The sequence below is a fragment of the Protopterus annectens genome, chromosome 12.part0, assembly GCF_019279795.1.
Source record: "Protopterus annectens isolate FY-2018-M chromosome 12.part0, PAN1.0, whole genome shotgun sequence".
NCBI classification, from domain to species: domain Eukaryota; kingdom Metazoa; phylum Chordata; order Ceratodontiformes; family Protopteridae; genus Protopterus; species Protopterus annectens.
Genome location: NC_056746.1, coordinates 1,235,194,323 through 1,235,216,425, shown reverse-complemented (window position 1 = coordinate 1,235,216,425; position 22,103 = coordinate 1,235,194,323). Strand labels below are relative to the sequence as shown.

Genomic DNA, 22,103 nt, shown 5'->3' with positions numbered 1-22,103 from the left:
GTGTAGCATAAGTTGAGTATTAAGGGTTTTCCAAGTTCTTGAATTAACAGGGCAACCCATGGAAGACTACTTAAATCCTGATTTTTGTTTTCTGGTACTGAATAGAGTGATGACTGTAAAAAGGTTCATGACAAATACATACAGCGTTTTCTACAACCTCACATATGTTATATCTGTATTGAATTTTCTATTGCAGAATTTCAGTAAACCTTATGAATCTTATGTTGTTATTTTTTCATTTATTTTCTCCCTTGTCTTTATTAAATCTGTGTCTATACTATCCACTTTTTTACTTTTGCTTCGATAAATGTAGGGTTGTTGGTCGCTACTTCAGCATAAGGCTTTCTGCAAATATATGTGGCTTCTTTTCTGTATGTAGTTTCTGGGGAATATTAAAGAATGAACCAAACGTAGTCTGGGCCCCTTCTAATATCAATGATTTTGGGACCCCTTCTTTTTAGTCATTAATGACAGTTGTCAGTTAGCTAAAAGTGAGTTGTATTGTAATTATTTTTTGTCCCTTCCTCTTTTATGGCAGTTTTTCTTTCTTGTTCATTATGGTTTTCTCAATGTCCTTAATTCAGTATGTAGGCCAAATACAGAGAAAATGTATGTAGCCATGCATTTCCTCTGATGCCATATCTGTTGCTGTGTGTCACATTGCAGTGCTCTTATGAGTTGCTCCTGTTTATCCCTAGGATAAATGACACAGTAATTTTCAAATAATTTCTTTTCACTCAATCATATGACCCACAGCCAGTCTTACCCAATACCTGAATGATTTTCCTAGCATCTTCCAACTGTATACATAGATTTGTGATGCTGATTACCGGTTAACTTCTAATATAAACCTTAGCCTTGTATAATTTTCTCTGAAACTGATTAGTACTCCACCTATTAACTACAATATTAACATTTTCTGCCTTACCAAGTTTCTTCACTCACTTCCATTTCTGTGCATTTCTAATCACAGGATCTGTTATCTGGTTGACAAACCAACTAATATACCTCTTCAGATGATTAAAATTATTTAAGCATGTAGTAAATGTTGAAAATTATGTTGTGATAGTTTCCTTTATTTCATATGACTGTAATTTAATTAACAAATATGCGTAATTGTTAAAAGTATATTATTCAATGTCTGATCATGTATATTACTGAATGTTTGTTTAAAAATGTTTTGTAATATGTTGGCGTCTATCTCTCTGGGCCTCTGCTGAATTTTTATTTTGTCTAAATCCAGTTGGACCAAACCTGGTAAACAAAAGTAAAATAAATAAAAGAGTAACCACTGCATTAATGAGCCAGTGAGAAGTGTACTGAGTTGAAGAAGATTTTTAGCTTACTAGTAGAAGTGCTGTGATGCTAATGTAGTAATAGTACTAGTTATTCACCAAAAAGAAAGATTCCTCATTTGGGTGGTGAAATGCAGACTGTGGAGAGCTGTTGAGGTTATGACCCCATACAGCTGGTTCTCTGGTTAGAAGAAGTTAAAGAATACTACTGTTTCCATTATTTGTTTCTCTTAAGGAAAAAAAAAAGATTTCATGATTAGACTTTGCAGCACTCAAATTCTTGAATGACTTTCTTCCTGTAAGACTGTCACAGTAATAACATGCAAAAGTATATTAGGTTCATAAATAAAATCAGTAAGATTATAATTGACATTAGCAGCACCAAGATGTCTTGCTCATGTATTCCTGTAAAGTGATTTACAGCTGTCTGCCATCAGTATCGTTAGCAACTTTACATCATTGTTTTGATAATGAACTTTTGGTACCATCTGTGAGCCAGACAGAAGGGAAACATCTGATATGCCGGAGAATTGGTAATGCAGATTTCGTTAATCTTCTAAATGCATTGTTGTATTTATGGAAGATTCTTTATGCCTCTGGATATGTATGCATGTTTATTATGGAAGATTCTTTATGCCTCTGGATATGTATGTATGTTTATTAAACTGAAAAAGTCATCTGCCCTATGTGCAGCCCTTTCAGTTGTGACGTGTGTGTGTGTGTGTGTGTGTGCGCGTGTGTGTGTGTGTGTGTGTGTGTGCATGTCGTCTATCATAACAAGATGGTGTTGCCAGGAGGTACTTGGCAGCTAATAATGACATGAGGGTGTAACATTGCCAGCCCAACAAAAACCTGAATAGCTATGAATTTTTTTTTTTTAACTTTGAGTGTTGGAACTTGGCTTGGGGCATGGTAGTTAGCTGGACTTTTAAATCCTCGCCAGTCAGGCAGGTTATATCTTGGTGGTGGTGGGGGGGTTGGCTGCCATTATGATCAGTGAATAAAACCAACAGTGCAGAAGTTAAGAATAAAACAGGCTGTGTGTTCTGTGGAGGTATCTACAGAACCTGGAAAGAGAGAGTGGAGCACTGCTGTCAGGAGAGTAGTACCTTAAGAGAGTTTGAGAACTGGAAACCACATTTTCTTACAGGTGAGAAGAAAGAGCTTTCGGCGTGTCTGCACTAGTTGCCCCAAAGCATCCTACCTGGATTGCTGGTCTGCACTGGAACCAATTTGGTAAAACAGTTTGTGTTTGTATCTTCGTCAGTATCAAGAGACTTGTTTGTTTATCCTGCTTCCCAGAGCTGCCTGTCTGCTTGCACTAGCCGTACGAGATTTTGTTCTAATCCTGTTAAGTTTTTATGCTTAAAGATTGTCCTTCAAGTGTCACTGTACTGTCTGCGCATTGAGTTTGATCCACAGATTGTAATAGGCACAACCTTAAATACCAAAGTTATAAGGTGGCTGTATTTAAGAACTGTTAATTGTCTGTACCTTTTTCTTCATGTTACTGATCAGGAAAAACTGTACAAAAATTGACTGAACTCTTGCCAGTTTGTCTTGTTGTTTGCTTGTGTGACATATGAACAGAGGAGGAATGACTGATGGCTTACAAATCCACAGCAGCAGAAAGGAAAGGAAAGAGACAGTTGTTTTCTCCTTGTGAACTGTTTCTTTGTTCTGCTGCTGTAAAAGAGAGAGTAATTTTTTTTTGTAACTGTGATGTTTTATACATTTCCACTGCTACAAAGAAAGAGGGAGAGCAGATCATTTTGTTTCTGTGGACCGTTATGTGGTCTTACTGCTATTAAAAAAAGCAAGAACCATTGCATAGTTTAGACATGGTAAGAGAACAATGAATAGCTCTGGCACCTCATCATTAAAGTGAATACATACCCGAAGCCAAGCTAAAAGGAAGAAATGGAATTGTTACTTTTGTTTTTCTATTGTGAATTGTTTTATTTTCTTGTAAAGTTGGCCATAAAGTGGTTTACATAATAGTTTTTCTCCAGAAATAAAATTTAAAAGGTTAAAGAAGTATTGACGGCATCCAGTTTCTTAAAATAGATATAGAGATATGCACACATGCAAGTACACATACACCTGCTAAGTGTGACCCTTATGACGAGCAAGCACCTCCCCCTTCCCCCCAGGATGAGGTGAGCTGGCAGTAGCTGCTCACACCTATATTTCGTGGCTAACTCCTGCATGCACCCAAGACATTGCTCTAACTCAAGTTGCCTGTGCCCTAGTTGGAGCACGCTGCATACCCTTTTACTATATTCTTTGCTACATGCAGACAGCATGGCACTTTTGCCACACTTAATTGATTAGAGAAGTATGTAATTCCTTCTGTGGCAGATTGACTATTTCCCTTTGCAGCATGGCAAAAACTTGTGTGAATTAATATGAAGGCTTGTGGCAATGCTGTCTATAATGATGCTGAATACCAGTAAGTGGTATTCCCTTACCCCTAACCTCACTTATAAGCGACTTTTGCATTAGTATCTTTAGAATTATGGAGATTTAGAGGAGAGGGAGCATTCTCCTGCAAAAAAGATTTTTAAGTCAGCACAACTTTAGTATGATCTTTGCTGTTTAGTCAATGTTGTGTTTGTGTTCATTTTATAATGACATGAGTGCATTGATCTGTATGTAATGAGAATCCTGGCAATGTGCAACAAGTATGCGGAAGTAATGCCACTGAGCTACTTTACCTGGTGAGGTCATTGAAATATTAAACAGTTGCATGTTTGAGTAGTGGTTTGTTAACGATGATTTTTTTTTATATACTAATATTGCGCACCCAGTCGAACCTTATATTTTTAGAAAAATTGTGTTGAACCTTGTTGGCTGCGTGGCTTAGAATGTGAAGTCCTGACTACAGCCCAGATTACCCACGTTTGATTATTCTCTAGATTACATCCTGACTATAACTCAGATGACCCATGTTTGATTAGTGGCCTAGCTACCACAGGGCGTAAACAAAGATGAGTGGTATGATGAGGCAATGCCTGCTTATCTTTCTTTGGGAGGAAGGATCTGGATAGTGTTTGTTATCATGACTGAACACTAGAGTTATGCCTGTTGTCATGACTGCAGTGTTTAAACAGGAGCATGAGCAAAGAGGCATCAACTGTTAATATGAAGAGTGTGAAATTTCTTATTAAATGTGTATGAAATTAAAACAAAAGTCAGTAATGGGGGTGGGATTTTGGGATAAAACTGTTTCCGCTCAGAAGTCATTTTGTCTCTCGTTCCTTTGCACATTTCACTGTTGAAAAGGCTTGGTTTTGTCATATTGACTTTCAGTTCTCTTCTGCTGTTGCTGCAGTGCTATAGTCCTTCATATATCATGGATGTCTTAGGATGGGGTATGTTAGGTAGTTTCTAGAAGTTATAGGGTGGGGTTGTTAGTGTCTATCAGAGATGTGGGGGCTAGACCCGGAGTGAATTTCCAATTTCCTATCAATTGGTCAAGCTTGTGCTTAATTAGGGTTAGGAATGGACTGTGCTTTACGTGGATGGCGAGCCTGTTCCAGAGCATGGGGATCCTCTTGAGACCAGGGTTGCCAGATTTCCAGCCCCTCAGGTAGGGACAAAAAAAAAAAGAAGGTCTCTCACGGCAAGTGAAGACCAAAAAAAAAAAAGGTCTTTAATGCGGAACACAGTTCCACATTAAAGAACTGAGCTCGCTCAGTAGCTCTGCACTAAACACGGAGCTTCTAATGTTTAATGCATTGCAGTTCCGTATTCAACACAAGTAGCTCCCTGTTTAGCGATTTTTGATTGGCCCGTATACCGGCATATGGGCCAATCAAAAATCGCTAAACACGGAGCTTCTCGTGTTTAATTCGGAACACAAGAAGCTCCGTGTTTAGCAATTTTTGATTGGCCCGTAGGCATACGGGCCAATCAAAAAAACAAACAAAGTGGAGGCTGGCCAGGATTTAAACCGGCAGGGTGGGACTCGGGATCAGGCTGCTGATCTCGGGACAGTCCCGCCCAAATAGGGACATCTGGCAACCCTGTCTGAGACGCACATCTCTCACCAGCGTACTTTATTTATATCACGAGCAAAAATTTAAATCCTTGAATCTTGTGTTTCTGATGCTGTTCATTTTGTGGAGATGTAAAAGTTCCACGAGAGCTGGATCTGAGAATGCCTTGTAGGCCAGGCATTGATTGCCTCTCAGTAACATGTAGGAGATAGTATATAGAGAATTAATGTGTGTGCACACTGGTTTCTGCTGGTAAGGAACCTTTTGTGGGCTCTAACTGTTGCATATGTTTGGTTCGGTGCATGCAGAAGAGGACATTATACTCCATGATGGGTCCAATAAAGACAAAGTAAAGTGGCACTATGACTTCTTTGGACCTGGATGCCATGCCCTTACTTGTCAGTTGGGTGCCATATACCTTAGCCACATATTCGTCAAAGGCTAGATTGCTGTCTACATATGTTCCAAGATCCCTGACTACATGGTAATCTCATAGGGGGTGTCTTATTGATGGAGTAATTAGCTTGTATGGCATTTTTCCCAAAATACACTATAATGTATTTCTTGGCATTGAGTTTTAGTTGGCTGTGTTGGCACTAGTCATTTGCCTTTGTTAGTCCCTCTTGTAAGATATTTGTGTTGTGAGGGGAATCTGTGTTAGCTCCCCATTGGTAGTTTTCTGCAAAAATGACCAGCCATAGGCCCTTGACATTAGCCTTGAAAGTAAGTAGATACCAAATTGGAGGGGTCCAGCATGGAACCCTGAGATACCCACTTGTGACTTGTCTGTTAGTGGAAGTGGTATTACCAGTCCTAACTTCCGAGGTTCTGTCTGTGAGCTAGCTGGCAATCCAGCAAGTTATATAGGGGTTTATGCTGAGTTCTGTGAGTTTGTCAGCTATACCAGAGTGTGGTATTGTATCAAATGACTTAGCCAGGTAGACAGTAAGCATCATTTTTTCTCTCATCCATTGCCTTGGTGACCTTCTCAAAAGAAGTTCACCAGGTTTAGTAGGCATGATCTTCCTTTGACAAAACCGGATTGGATTGGGTTCATTGTCTGAAATTCATTCAGTGGCTTTGCATATTAGGCTAGTCAGACTAGTAAGTCTGTAGTTTCCAGGGTTGGTTGATTGCCCACCCTTATGAAGTGGGATAAACTTTGCAGTCCTCTATTCCTCTCGTACAAAGCCTGTTTTGAGGCATGTATCAAGTGGCTGAAGTGGTCCTGATACGTTATGTTTACAGCTATTTAGGAGGCATCATGTGATATTGCTGGGGCACATTGAGACTGTGTTTTGGGCCTTAGCAAGCGCAGCCCGGATCTTCTCCTTGTTAACTCCGCAACTCTTATGCTAGTAGGTAGTTATTTTATGGAGGGAAACGGGAGGGGGGGGGAGTGGCTGGTGAAGTTTGAGCTGAATTTGGGGATCATGGTCAGTATGGAGAAATCCATGTTGGGGCTAGTTCATTGTCTACAATTTTTTCAGGCGCTATCTGGAGACTATGAAACGAATGGTGAAACTCCCCCCTCTGGGTGTCAGCTCCTCCAGATTCCCAGACCGCCTTCCCTTCTCATTTAATGCCTTCTTCGTTAAATGGCATCTGCCTTTTGTCTTGTTTCTCTAGGGAGGCAATATATAAAAATTTTACAGTGGACTGTGTCTACCCAGTGGTCTATCTACACTCGCATAATGTGTTTTGCTATTCAGCTCACCAACGTGACAAGGCAGTACACTCACTTTTGGATATCCTCTCCTTTAATCTCTGCAGGTCATCCCTTTTCTCTTCCACACTCAAGGCTACTGTAACAAACCATGCAGCTATTTTTTTTTGCCACCCCATCAACACCAAGTGCAGCACTCTTTTTCACCCTGATTCCCCTGGAGGGATAGTCAACGAGGGAATCTTTTCTGCATATTTGGCCCCTGGGTCTCGTATGTTTATTCACTATCACCCTTAATAATCAAATTCCTTCAGAAAGAACCTGTTGCAGAGTGACGGTAATCCCCATTGCTCCATTTTGGCACTTAGAGGTCTGGTTTCCCTTCCTATGACCTCATCATCTTTTTCACCTGCCCTGAGCCCTGGACATATTTCTAGATGTGATCTCTCACCCCTTGAGCCAACCACACCCAAACTTGGAATCATACAAGCTGACCTCTTGGATACTCCAGTTCCATGATGGCCAGAAATCCCAAGCTATCTAAAGAAGTTCTTTATAATTTGTCATCTTGTCAGATGCCATCCACTAGGAAAGATTATGCTAGCAACTGGAAACTTTTTTTCTATCTGGACTTCTTCTAGGGATATAGATCCTTTTTCCTGCTCCTGTCCTGGCTGTTTTAGATTTCCTAGCTGGCCTGTTTTACTTGGGGCTCAGTTACTGTAGCTAGTTGTTTCCTTTGTTCATATGAGTCATAATTACACCTTCATTGGATCCTTGAAGGAGTATAAGGCTTTTCTAAGAGCAACCTTTTTACTTCCATAAAGACCCTTCCCCTCCTTGGGATCTTCTTTTCTCCCTCAGTCCTTGACAAAAACCCATTTTGAACCAGTGGCTATGGTAGACCTTACATCTCTGTCATGGAGGACTCTTATAGTGGTTACTTCAGCCAGAAGAGTTTATGAGCTACAGGCGTTGTCCTGCTGTCTTCATTATCTTATTTTCCTGAAGAATAGAATTTTCTGAGACTAATCTCTTTTTTTCTTCCTAAAGTGGCCCATGTGACTTCTTTAAACCTTGTCCATTGCTTCAGGTAACACTATATTGGCTTTAATCATACCCTGTTTTTATTCTGTCCCCAGCGATTTCTGTAAATTGTTTCAGCAGCTTTTATATATCCTGGTCTGGGTTAGCCAAATGCATAGTCATGTCATCTATAAACCAAGCCAGTTTATCTTACCTTCCATACTAATTCTGCCCTCTGATGTTTTGCTCCAAATATAGAGTAAATGCTAAGGTGAAGGGACACCCCTGCCTAGCAGCCCCTTCTGATCCAAAATTCAGATATTACTTCCTGTTAACTTTAATTACTAATGTTGAGCCTGTGCAAGTTGCCTGAAACAATAAACTGTTCTGGAACTGCTATTGTATATGTTGTTCTTATAGATAATCTTACTGTACTTGCTAGAATATTTTCTCAGCATCAAAACTAATAATAATAGTCCAAGTAGACACCAAAGAATTTTTCCTGAGGTAGTTGTCAAATGTTGGAGGTGTGATGAGGAAGAAAGAGATAACTGGGAAAGTATGTTTTGGGAGTGTAATGAGTTGGCGGACTTTAAGAATTCGTTACAGATACTGGGTGAGCAAATAGATGTAACTTTTGAGCTGGGATACAGGGTGTGGATTGCTGAGGCATAGTAAGGCCTTGATAAGTTTAGTTTTGGTGGCTGCCGAAAAATCAATTACCAGAAAATGGAAATCAAAGTCTAAACCGGCACTAATTGATATAGTGAATATTCTAACAGATGCAAAAGAACTTGAAATGGGATTTTTAGAAAAGGGTAGGAGCAAATTGCATATGAAAAAAATGGAAATTGTAGGAATAGTACATGCAGAGAAATTATTTGGATGAGGAAGAGGGTTTTAGGGAAGGCAGGAATTGACCAATTTATTGCATGTCGGAGTGATTAAATTGTAGAAAAGAATATATGTGATGTATAATGTTTGCAACTGTGAGCAAGTTGATGTTTTTTAATATAAATGTAAGTTTGCCTCTGTTACAAGTTAAAATTCAGTGAAGGTGTTAAAAAAACAGTAGTGCTTTGCCCATCTTTTTCAGCCTCTCAATGTGTCACGTGTTTTCTACGAAATTGTGAAAGCTTTGTTCATCTCTCATAAAGCCACAATAATCCAAGTCAGTAATTTTTGGTAAGCTCTTCTTGAGGCTTTTAGTATGTTTACAAAATCCTTACAGTCCTGATTTAACATAGAGAGGAAATATAACCCTGGGTTAACAGGATCATTTTCCTTTTTTAATATCACTGTTATTAACCACTTTCATCAAAAATCTCAAATCTTTATTTCCATTAGTATTTTACGCTATATTAAAAATATTTCCTTTGCAGTCCCCTTCATATTTGTAGTAGCATTCCATCCCATCCTGGAGATTTTACTTGCAGCTTGATCTTTTACCTTCTCCTCTATCTTTTATCTTAGAAATTCAGTTACAGTCACTTATTTCTAGGCAAATTGACATCATTTATAAAAAAAATTAAGTATTTTAGACAGTCTTTATTTATGCAGTTAAAATAGTGCAAGGATCTGTACTTTTAAACCCAAAAAGGAGAAAACAGGAGAAGAAAGACTGCTGTTAGGAAATGGAAAATGGTTATGCATTTAGATTGCTGTTTCATTCCAATCTTTTTTAGTCACTTGCAAGTCCATTGAAAAGTATTGCATTTCTTGTTTTCTTATTAACCTTTAATTGTCTCCATCAAATGTAGTCTAATGTGTTACCAGAGTTCTGTGTATTTGATATGTCCTCCCTTATTCATTTGCTGAAGTGCTCCATCTCTTCTCTCTGCATGTCTTGCATTTTCTTCCTCAATGGCCAGTTCTCCACTGGATGTTCATCCACTTATTCTACGGTGTACTAGTTTGGCTTTCAGATAAAGTTTCAAATTAAAGTATATGAATGAATCTCCAGATCTGTTATAAAAGTTTTATTTTTAGCCTAGCTGGATAAATAAGTCTGAATCTGAGATGTACTTTTTTATATATAAAGCCTGAGGTGCTTCATAAATTGTTCTTAATCTGTTGACCCCAGAATAGTGATGATCAACAGATGGTCTTTTATCATTTGTTCTTAGAATCTTTTCATATTTTTTGGTAATAGGCTAAGTAACAGTTCTTTTAACTGCAAACACACGAATGCACATGCAGAGATGCCATCTCTCTGCTCAGTCATTTCTGGAAATTCTGAACTTCACCACAGTTGGGGAAATCTGTACGCTAGTCTTGTCAACATATAATTTGTGTGCTCCGTCCAACAGAATTTCTCCTTTGGTATCTCAAGCCATGTAATACGTTGTTGTACCATGAAGTTTAACACCAGGCATTTCCCTCCATACTATTGGTAAATCACAGGTTCTCTCTTTCCCTGTATTAAGTTTCCATCAACTTTTCTTTTATTTGCTTTTGTCCTGCTTCTAATTTTGCCAGTCGCATGCTGTGGTCATTGTCAGATTTCTGCAACCTTATGTCATTTTAGTAGTTTGAGGGCAGCCACTACTGACTCCATTTTTTTGTCTTTATTTTTAATATATTCCATCAGTGTCCCATTCATTTTTAAGACCTCTGTGTATATTTTGTCAGTGTTTTTCTCAGATCTATCACCTACTTGCCTGACTTGCATGTCATTCTGACTTGGCAGAAACTGGTCTAGCAGTCCTGTAGGAGGACACTTCAAATGAATGAAGGTCTTTTTCCCCTCTTTTAGTTGTGTTTTTTGTATCTCTTCATATTTCAGGTGGGAGAACGTAACCCTCTTGTCTCTCTCATTACATTAATTTGGAAGATAAATGACACTTGTGATCGTCTCCTACAAAGATCAAGTCTTTTTGAAGGTGCAGTACGTAAAGACTGGTGTTTTTGTTCACCATTCCTTAAGTACAACTGTTTACCTCTTTCTTTCTATTGTCACAGCACTTGGCTGTAAAACAGTCATTGGGCATGTATTTTGATAATTTCAAATATGATCTTTAATTTATTAAGCCTTATATTGAAGATCATAGCATTTTGTAAGCAAATTATCAGAGTTCATAAATAACATGTTGGACAACAGTTTTTATTTTTGCCAGTGTACCTGTGATTTTATTGTATTTCCCTGTCCCTCAGGAAACTGGGATATACTACGTGAAGAAATACATATGTTAATGTACCTTTTTTTTTTTGTAGCTCTGGTGTACATTGACTCAGTTTTATATGAAATTTAATTCTTAATCATTTCCCATAATTTCTGACTTTATTTTTCACTGAACTGCTTGCCAGTTGTCCCTTACATTTTGCATTTCCCTCAGCAACAAATGCTCAGAACTGTCAAGTTTAATTGCTTCACTTGCAGACATATTGTCTCCATGTAGATATAGTCGGCAATAAAAAAAAAATAACAGTTCTGCACATGATTGAAGGAATCTTTGTAAATTTCACTTAGAACAGAATGCACAGAATTCCCTTACCCAACTTTCTTCAGCTGTGGACTTGTTTACCACTGAGAATATTTGGTAATGTGGAAGAAAATAAGCTAATATCTTTGTAAGTGCAAGAAACTTACTAATCTTAATGGCCTTGACCATTTTATCACATTTTTCAAACCAACTTGCTTACAGAAAGCATGTTTATAACTTCAACCAGTGGCAGTAAACTAGACCTCCACCCTTGTAAAAAATAAGGGAATTATACACCCCACCCCCACCATAGCAGCCCAAGGTCACCACATATTAAATTAAACTTGCTTCTGTCCAGCTTTCAGATACATACAGCAGTCACTGAAAAGACTCACCCCCATGTTTAAAATAGCCCTGACTATACTACACACTGTTCAGAACTGCTTTAGAATATAACATGCAGTTTATATCAGGAAATGTTTTATGCAAATGCTACTAAGAAGGACAGTGCTCGTCTTCATTACTTCCCCCCCTTTTAGTGCCTTTCTAAATATTATTGACATAAAATGGGGTATAGTCTTTACATTCCATCTATAGTTATTCACCTTTTCTTGTAAAGTCGTATTTCACAGTTGTGATTGATGCTTTTTATAGTCTCCCATTTATTCACTAATTTCAGTGTTGCTGGTTTTCATCTCCATCTTGCAACACCAGATATGTGGTTCAAGTCCAAGGTACTCATGATAATTGTAGTCGACTTGTGTGATTTCTCTCAAGCATTTTCCTTTTGAATGTTGGAAAAGGTTTCACTGGTAAGGTCTCTCAGTAAGCATTATTGCCAGAAGAATGCAAAGAAGAGTCCAGTGCTGTTTGCTGGCTTGATTTTTGTTTGCTAAACTATTTTTTATTTCCTATTTAGCTTCTTTCTACATCAAACATGTCTGTGATCCTTCAGGAATAAATATTCTAAAGACAGCTGGATACAGTAGCTTGAATCTCCCACATGCATCTTGACATTCCCCGATTGCTGGGCTAAATATGTTTCTCTTCTGCCTGGTGTACAATGAGTAATCATTTTCCACAAACTCTCTGCAGTCTGCCTTTTTTTTAAAAATGTTCCCTTTCTGCCACAGTTTTGTCAATGTCAACTCTTTTTGCTAGTATGAGTGCATCTTTACTAATAAAAGTCATTGGCTCCTTTCTCATTGTCAGGTTTTGTGCATACACTTAATGTGCCCTTTCAGTTAACAAAATACTGCTTGGAGTACTAGTTCAGTTGCTTATTTGTGCTTTAATAAAATTAGTACAGTCTGTTCCTTCCAGTATCTCTGGTACAGAAGACCATCTCTCTCTTTTTTTTCTCTCTGCATACTCTGTCTTCTAACAGTGCCATTGTTTGAAACCACTCTTCTTGAGATGCCTCATTCATCCAACATTTTCTTTATTTCAACCTCTGATTTTTTTGCAGCTTTATCAGTTCCATTTGAATAGGTATTTAAAGCTTTTACTTTTATAACCTTTTGTTATTTGAGTTGATGTACTCCTTCAATGTTGTATTTATTTTAATCACTTCTAAGTACATTTAATTTATTTTTTCCTCTAAATTGTTGGAAGCCATCACTTGTATTAAAGTTGAAGCTTTAACTGCTTTTGCTGAACAGCTCCAGAATTCTTCCCAGCCATTTGTTTTCTTTTCACCTTTTCTGGTTGAATTTCTTTTAGGTTCTCTAAATTTCTTCTTTGTTGCCATTCAGGTAGTGTGCTTACTACCAGTAGCTGAATTTGACCCAAGCTGATAACATCACTGGCTCTTATTTTTCATGTTCTGTTTTCACACTGGGAGATCTGAAATTAAGTGATCAGTGTGTAGCCATCTTGGAAGTCCCCTTTCCTTTAAGATTTTGAGCAAAATATTCATTGGTAGCATTAAGTCTGAAAGACCTTTATTAGCTGTTCCTTTACCTTGTTTTTTCTCAATTTATTTTGGGCAAATACTATCTGTTACTGTGTAGATTTCTTCCTGTAGTATATATAGACTTTTTGTCTTCATTCTCAGCTCTGTAAACATGTAGGTCCACAGATTTGATGTTTTTTTATAACACTAGATGAAATAAGTTTAAGAAAAAAGACCTCTGTGGTTGGTTAAACAGGGAGATGTTAACTGTTCAAAACAATCATCGCCTAGATCTATATAGTGATAGTAGTATACATTTTCTTTCCAAAATGAATAAGAATGCAACAGAGACAACAGTGTTTGAAAATTTTGTAGCTATAGAAGTCCCCCATTACAACCCTTCTTATTTGCTGAAAACCTTGTGTCCTGGTAAAGATAAATGTTTTCTAAAATACATTTTACGCATTCACAAGTTAAACTGATTGTCCGTCTTTTTTTCTAACATGACCATGTTGCAGTCAGTGCTCAACTGTTGGAGGATCTCAGTAAATACAGCACAATATTAAAGTAGCCAAAACTTATCTTGAGACGGGGTTATAAAATTTAGATTGGCTGAAACCCTCATAAAAGAGGAAAAGCTTCTAATGAGTTATTTATGCAGATTTTCTGTGAAACTAGCTATAGACTCAGTATTTGTGCATCAGGCTTATTACATGAACATCAAATCACCATCTGTTAGTCCTTCCACAAGCATCTATATCACAAAATCCTTTTTTATAAACGTGTGTAGCATCACTATTAGAGATGTCAGTATAAAATTGTCTTCACATACTACTCTGAGGCTTTTATAATGACTTTAGATGTCCTTATTAATGCCTTTCACCATTTATATTTGGCCGATGGAGTTCTAGAGGAGCAGGCCTATGTGTTTTTTGTTTTTTTTTAAGTGAACCATTATATAAATCTGTTGTTCCTCCTTTGTAAGTGCTTTTAAAGACTGCATGACAGGATTAATTTGGGCCAAAATGAAGTTGTTTTTCTGAAAACACCTTTACTGTTCTCATACCTTTTGAATATTGTGGGTTAAAATACCTTTAACTCCAAGTTTTTGGTGTACTCTGTGATAGTATCAACAACGTTGCCACATCAGCTAGAACAAAACTAAACCCCTTTTTAACATCTGCATTTGCTGACTTATGAATTTAAACTTGGTAAATCAGAAATATTTTTCATGTTAAGTCTTTTTTCCAAAATATTTGTTGATTGTACCAATTCTTTCTGTTGTGGCTGTTCAGTGTTTGTTGCTGTAATTGTTTATTATAATTGTAGGAGTTTAGCTTTTGTCCTAATCTGTGATGGAGAAAATATTTGCACTGTAGGCTCTGAAGTGTCTTCTTTTCACGATAGGTGTGCTACAGACACATTTGAACATGGAATCTCTGTATTCTTTGAACTCCTACTGGTTGTTGCACTTTGTTTCTTTGTTGACATGGAGCAGGTGTCAATAAAAAAAAAAGGCATTTTGATTGGCGTTTACAGGGAGTGGAGAATTCTGATGGCTAGCATCTGTTTCTTACTCCTGAAACTTTGGCTTTATAATCATTTAATTCTGTTGTCAACTTTCTTTTCAAACTTTTGTCACAGCTTCTCCTTAGTAATTTTATCAGAATACCTAGTGATTTTTATCTTTAAACACACTGTTGGACTACATATTCATTTTATCTTTAAACACACTGCTGAAGATATTCTGGAGAGATTGAGGTAAATAAAAACAGGTTTCTCGCTTGAGGTTACCATGAGGGTGGAAGTCTGTATTTTATTGCTAGGGTTTGGTCTGAATGTGATGAAAAGTTTAAGCTGTTAATTAAAGGTGTTGATTCCACTGAGACTGTGAAGGACAGTGCTAAAATGGTGGATAGAAGTCATCATAAGTCATCTGTATTATTCAACTTCTAATGGTCTGTAGTACCAATATTTTTGTTAGTAACAAACAGTCTGGGCCAATATTTTACATGTATAGGACAGGTGCACATAATGCAGTTGTTTTTGTGTAGGAAAAACTAGTAATAGTTTTATAGCAAAAATTTATGAATGTATTTATGCAGTGAAACTTGTAAAACTGAGAACCTTTTTTGTAAGGCATTGTGGTTCTTGTGATTCTTTACAAAGTTTGTATTTTATGTTTTGGTGAAGACGTAACTAGGCCCAAGAGGTAGAGACTGACATTTTAGAACTGACAACATTTTATTGGGAAACTTTGAATCATATAGATAGCCCAGGATTAATGACCGCGTCTGTTTTAAATGCCTGATGAAAAAATGTGCATTAAAACACATTTTTATATATGTTTTTTTTTCGTGTGTGTGTGTGTGTGTGTGTGTGTGTGTGTGTGTGCATTTTTTTTATTTTAATAGACTTTGTGTTTAAATAGGCCATTATATATAAGTTGCTTTATTAGTTAATTAATTGAATACTTCCCCATGGCCATCCCATCAGTTCTTCCCCTGCTAGATACCCATTAATTCTCCAGTAATTAGTAATACCCAGATCTACTGGAGTGAGAAATATCAAGGGGTGGTCATACAAGCAGACATCAGGACTGCTTGTACTCCTGGTAAAGGGTGTTTTCTATTGTAATGGCTTAAATTATCCCTTGTTGGTGACCGGTACTTGTGACAAAGCAAAAGATTGCCTCTGTCCTTTTGTCCGTGCATACGTTCTGCCCATGTGCCAATGAGGGCTGCCATTATTGCCTTGGGTGATCATGCCTACTTCCTGCCTGTACCAGCTCCCCACATTCTGACATGCCCCCACCCTCCAGTAGAGGCTCTGCCAGCAAAGTAGCTGTTACCATGTCTTGGTAACCAACAGCAAAATGAATCGGCTATTATTTTGGGTAGGAGATGTCTCATTTTCTGTCTCCAAAGTGAAATTTGCTGTAGATAAGAGTCCTTCTCCCTAAACTAAAATATGCCCTACCCTTAATTGCCTTCTACTTCAAAAAGAACCTCACTAAATTCCTGACCATTGCAGACATCTACAAGTTCATAACCCTCACGTCCAGAAGGGAGAACAGTGCTACACCCTGGATAAAGTGCACTGGCTGCACATCCAACAAATAACAGCTCTCTTCTCTTGGCTTCATGATACTGAAACTAGTCAACATTTTCACCAGCAGACTGTGAATAAGTCTATGAACCTAATCATATGCCTTTCCACCAACAGCCCCAATCTCCAAACACCCTGCACAAAACTAAAATACACAGAACATTCAGTTCTGTTGTGGGCCTCAAAGTCTGAAAGAACATCCCCAGCTAAATCAGTGATGCTGTCATGTGCTACCTTCGGGAAAAAACTATATGGATTTCTCTTTATACAAGTCCAGTGCAAATGTCCTCACAAAGGTGTAATGACATAACCTCCCCTCTTCCCTCTAATGAGCTTGAGCTGAGCTGACTTTGGTGCCATGCCCTTCAGAGCTTTCCTTCTGCTGAAGATAGTGTTACTGTACAGACTTTCAGGAATAGACAGTTGGCTTGTTCTGTTCCTTTGCTGAGAAGTCAAGTTCCTTTTTGGGAAAATTAGTATTTACCATACACCAGGCAGAACAGAAGCAAATTTATCCTAGCGATCACTGAGTGGTGAGTGGCATAGGTGAGATTCAAGTTGCTGTATTCATCTGCCTTCGAAATATTTTTCAAAGTATTAGTTATTTTTGATGCGGAACAGACAATACAAACATTTGTCCAACAAAAAGTGAGCCAGCAAACAGAAGGAGACTCTGCTTGTCTTTATTCTGCTAATAAAGCTCCTAGAGAGACTTTGCCAGTGAAACCTTTTCCAGTGTTCCAAAGAAAAATGATTGAGAGTCAGGAAAAAAGACACAGGAATTGACAAGAAGAATCAGGAGTACCTTGGACATGAACTGGACTCTGGTGTTGGGAGATGGAGATGAACAGGAAGACCACCAGCAACACTGAAATTAGTGAATGATGCTTTATAATCTCAACTTTAATCACATTTGTGAAATATGGCTTTACCCGAAGAAGTGGAAAGATTGTACTTTTGATTTTTTTGGTAAGGTTGTGGGAGACAGAAGAGCATATATCCCACTTCATCATTAATATTTGGAAGGACACGGACACTAAAAGGAAAGGGAAAAAGTAACTTACAATTTTGGTCTTCACAGTATCTGTGTAAAACATTTCACAAAATTAAATTGCATTTTATTTAGTAAAGAATTATCAGTTGTTGTTATGTGCAATAGAAATACTAAGTTAACAACTACCTTTTTTCTTCTGTTTTGAGTTTTAAGAAATATAGGCATTACAATGTGAAAAGAGAAGAAAGACTGAACAAAAGCATTTTTAAGTTAAATGTAAACTCCAGCTTTTCCTTAGTGTAACACAACTGTTAAGTTGCTTTTATCTCTATAATATGATCCCACTACTGTGTAGGTACCTGAAACCTGCTTGTACTTTATGAAAACTTTCATTTCCTCACTTTGGTATCAAAGGAAGGGAAAGACCACCCACTTTTTTAAGCTTAACTTCTCACATAGGTTGCAGAGGAATTTGTCTATGCTTGCAAGACATACCACAGACGCAGAGAAATTTTGTAGTCAAGAGCTCAGGTTGCCGTAAACAAGACAGATGTGTGAAACTGTTTTCCATTGTCTGTCTTTATTACAGAGAGGAAGAGAACATAAACTGTTTCACAGCTGTTTCCAATGTAACTATACCTTTCATAGCAAAACAGAGCTGTTAGATCAGTCAGTGTGGTTTTAAAGGCAGTTGTCACTTCTTTTGACAAATTTACATAGGCAACATCACAGTATTGAAATGCTAAGTTTTAAATGCTTGTTGTTTATACTATACATTTGAAGATGACTTGATTGTAGTATCAAAGATTGCTGTGACTTTGAGAAAGTTAGAAATATTTTTTGTAATTCTTGTAAAGTATTAATACATTTACATAAGTGTAGGGGAAAGAGCTGTCGATTCATCTTGCACTACAAAAAGATACTTTGAAAAAAGGCTTGCAATTTAGCAACTGTTTTGGATGCAGCTGTATAATTCCTTAGTGTTCTATAAAGCAAGCCCTGAGACACACACAAATGAGTGTCATTCAAAAGTAAAAGAAGCAGTCCTGTTAGAGACAGTATATAAGATGACATTGACTGACACACTAATCCCATTATCTGTTAGTGGAATGAGAATACACCGCTACTTCCTTATGACTTGTATGAAGCAGACTTGAAATGGATTGTGGAAAAGATGCTTGGAAAAAAATAAGATCACATTGGTATGTCAAGTCCCACTTACAGCCATTTTGCAGAATACATATTACAATTCTATAAGAAGCAGCCGGAGTGATTTTGAGATGTTTAAATAATGCAGATAATGCAGATAACAGAGAGAGAGTGAGTGAAAATAGATTTTTTGTTTAGTTCTAAGGCAGAGTGTTCCTTTAATATGCTGCAATCTTGGATTGCTGAGATGGGGGATGGAATGCAAAAGTGTACAGGTTACCCAAATGAAGATATTTTTGTTTTTACTTTTGTATATGTGACTGTCTTAAGTGTTTTTTTTTTTGTGCAAACAAGTAAATACCTTTAAGCAAATAAGTGTTTAGTGTGATTTGAGAAGTCTGCAGCTGAGGGCAGCTGCACATTTTGTTCTTATGTTTCCGTGGAGACAAGCTGACTTCAAGGGTAGGCATTGAAAGCTAGAGCTTTTTTAAGGCTAAAAGTTAATGTTTTCTGAAAGCATGCAAGCTGTTTTTCATATCTGGGAGGGGAATAAAAATAAGGCAAAAAATGTTTGTGTAAGTAGGAGCATTGACTGTAACGTGCCTCAGCTTGGATCATTTTAATTTTAGAATAGGTAATGTTTGTGTGTGCAGCTGTCAATTTGGGAAAATTGTTCCTGTCAGGCGGGTTAAACTTATACATAATTTTGTGTGCTTGTTGTAAGTTAATAGTTTATGGAAATGTTCTGGGGTGTGTGTGTGTGTGTGTGTGTGTGTGTGTGTGTGTATATATATATATATATATATATATATATATATATATATATATATATATATATATATTACAGTTTTTAAAAAGTCTTGTAAATTGTGACATGTTCAAATGGAGATAACAAGAAACAATTGTATAAAATATTAACCTGCCATACATTAGTGGGTGCATGTAACACAAAAATTGGGAAAGTATGTCATACATAATAGATGGGAATGGCTACACTAGCAGTATTATTTTAGAATGTCAGTGGCCTCAAGTGTAGATAAAAATGCAAGCGCAACTGAATTATATTAAAAGATGCAGAGTGCAAATGGCAATGTGATATGGAAGAAGTGAGGATGTGAATTTGATGATGAAAGGATTTCAGAAGGGATATTCAGCAGAGTATGAGGGAAAGAAGAAAATGGAAGTTTTCATACTAATTGCTAGAGGAACTCCAATAGTGATGGAAGAGAAAAAGGATAATAGTGGTAGATTTATGGTAGTAAGGGGCTACTGGCAAGGGAGGAGGATTACTCTGGCATGTATTTATTTTCCTCCTAAAATTGCTATTGTGGAGCTTAAGAAATATTTTGAGAGATATTCAATTTTCAACAGAGAATATTACTTATAGGTGGGGTCTAGAATTTGATTTGTAACAGTGAAGCTGTATCTGAGGGACCTTGTAGGGAAACTATAACAAAAGAGGGTAGATGTCTGAAGAAATTTATGAAAATATTTGGTATGGAAGACATGAATCCAGGATTAGGAACTTTGAAAGAATTTACATGATATTCCCTAAGGTTCAGCTTCTGGGGTAGATTACACAGAGATTATATTTCACAGGAACATGTGCATTTAATTGAAGGCATCGACAGACAGTTGGTAATTCTTTTACATCATGTGCCAGTAACAGCTAAGATAAAAATGCAGGGTAATGAAGTAAAAATGAGACACTGGCACATTCCCACCTACCTGTTAAAAAGACAGGAATTTAAAAAGTGATGGAGGAAATTATTCAAGAGTTGTTAGGGTTGATATAATTTTTTTCAGAAGTTATAGCTAGTGAGTGGGATAAAATGAAAGTGGTGTTTAAAAATAGGGTAGAAATAAAAAGATGTTAAGTAATGGGAATTATTTAAGAGGGGCTAACAAATATTAAAGTATTACAGAATAAGTAGAATCAAAGAGTGCAAGAATAGGTGCAACTGCACACTGCTAAAGAGAAAATGTGTATATCCAGATAATATGCGTGAGTATGGAAAGATTGCTGTTAAGTAACTGTTTTTTGATAAGTAACTCCAGAGTGCAAAAACATTTTAGCATAATGTCTTTGGCAACAGGAAGTAGAAAGGGTTCTTGCCAAACTTGGGGGATCCTATAATATTAAAAAAAAAAAAGACATTATATAGTGGTGTTAGAGATATAATGGAAACTTTATGAAAATTTGTATAAAGCAGAGAAATGTGGAAATCCATGAAAGAGGACAAATGGAAGTATGCCAACATTAGAGGTAGATGAGTTACAACAATTATTAGTTAAGACAGGAGGAGAGAAGATAAAAATGGTGACATACAGTCAATTTGCAGGAACTTCACCAGGAATAGTTTAGTATTCCTATGGAAGTTTGGAAGCTAGGAGGAAAGAAAGGGATAAAGATCTAGAATGTTTTGTTTTAACAGTATTTTAAAATGCGGGGAACTGCCAGTATCCTAGAAGAAAGCTGTGGTGGCTTAATACTTAAAGACGGTAAAGATCCATGAGACCAAGCTTCATATAGACTCATTTCAATTTTAAACCACGAATATAAAGTGTTTGTTTATAATTTCTAAAAGAATTGCAAAACTGTTGCCAAAATTGATAGATGTGGATCATTGTTTTTTTGCGGAAGGAAGGGAAACATTTGACAATATCAGCAGAACAATAATGATCAGAGGGAAGCAGAGTGTAAGAAAATACGGCTGCTGTTGGTAGAAGTTGATTCATAGAAAGCATTTGACAGAGTAAGTGGGATTTTTGAGTAGGGTAATGGAAGTATTTGCATTCCCAGATATAATAACGAGGTTAATTAGAAGGATATAAGAGGGATTGGAGACAAATTATTAAAAATTAAAGTGGGAGGGTTCTGAACAGTGGAATCAGGCAGGGGTGTCTTCTTTCCCCTTTATTTGCCTTGCATTTAGAGCATTGGACAAAGAAAATAAGCGACTCAGAAATTCAAGGATATAATTGAAATGGTAATCAGGAAAAGCTTATTTTATTTGCAGATGATATTTTGTACCTGATAAGCCATCTCAGTGGTATGGAACATCTTGCAACTATTTCAAGTGTTTTCAGGATATAAAATTAATGAAAGTAAAATTAAAGGCTTTATCTGCAAACTATGTAACCAGACGTGAATTGATTCAGCAAAACCCATATTTATGGGAAGACGACAAAATTAAGTATTTAGGAGTATGGGTTGGTAGGTATTATGTTATGGCAGCTAAGGGTATGTGGTTCAAAGGTTAGTACTAAGCTAACTGCCCTTGTGGGCCATTTTAAGCCTAGCCAGTTACCCCATGTGAGAATCAAACCCTGCACCTTGTGTCTGCAAGGTAAACACCTTAAACATTATGCCATCCTCCCACCCCAAACATGACTACCAAGTCTCAAACCCATGACCCTGTACACTATGTACCAGTATACCATCTGAGCTAATAAGAGACTAAATAAACGATAATTTAAAAACTGAGAAACTGGACATTCTTGTTTATGGATAGCAAGACGCAAGCAATAAAAATGTTTTAAGTCCC

General features: G+C 37.1%; 1 protein-coding gene across 1 annotated transcript in view; it reads left to right on the top strand.

Annotated features, from left to right (window-relative positions):
• ZNF341 (zinc finger protein 341) overlaps positions 1 to 22,103 on the top strand; it is a 1,063,660-nt gene that overhangs the window by 991 nt on the left and 1,040,566 nt on the right. Inside the window, exon 1 of the mRNA XM_044089011.1 lies at positions 1 to 1,828. This exon is cut by the window's left edge and continues 991 nt beyond it. Coding sequence (XP_043944946.1) covers positions 1,693 to 1,828 — 136 coding nt within the window. The 5' untranslated portion in view covers positions 1 to 1,692. The remainder of the gene's footprint in view (positions 1,829 to 22,103) is intronic.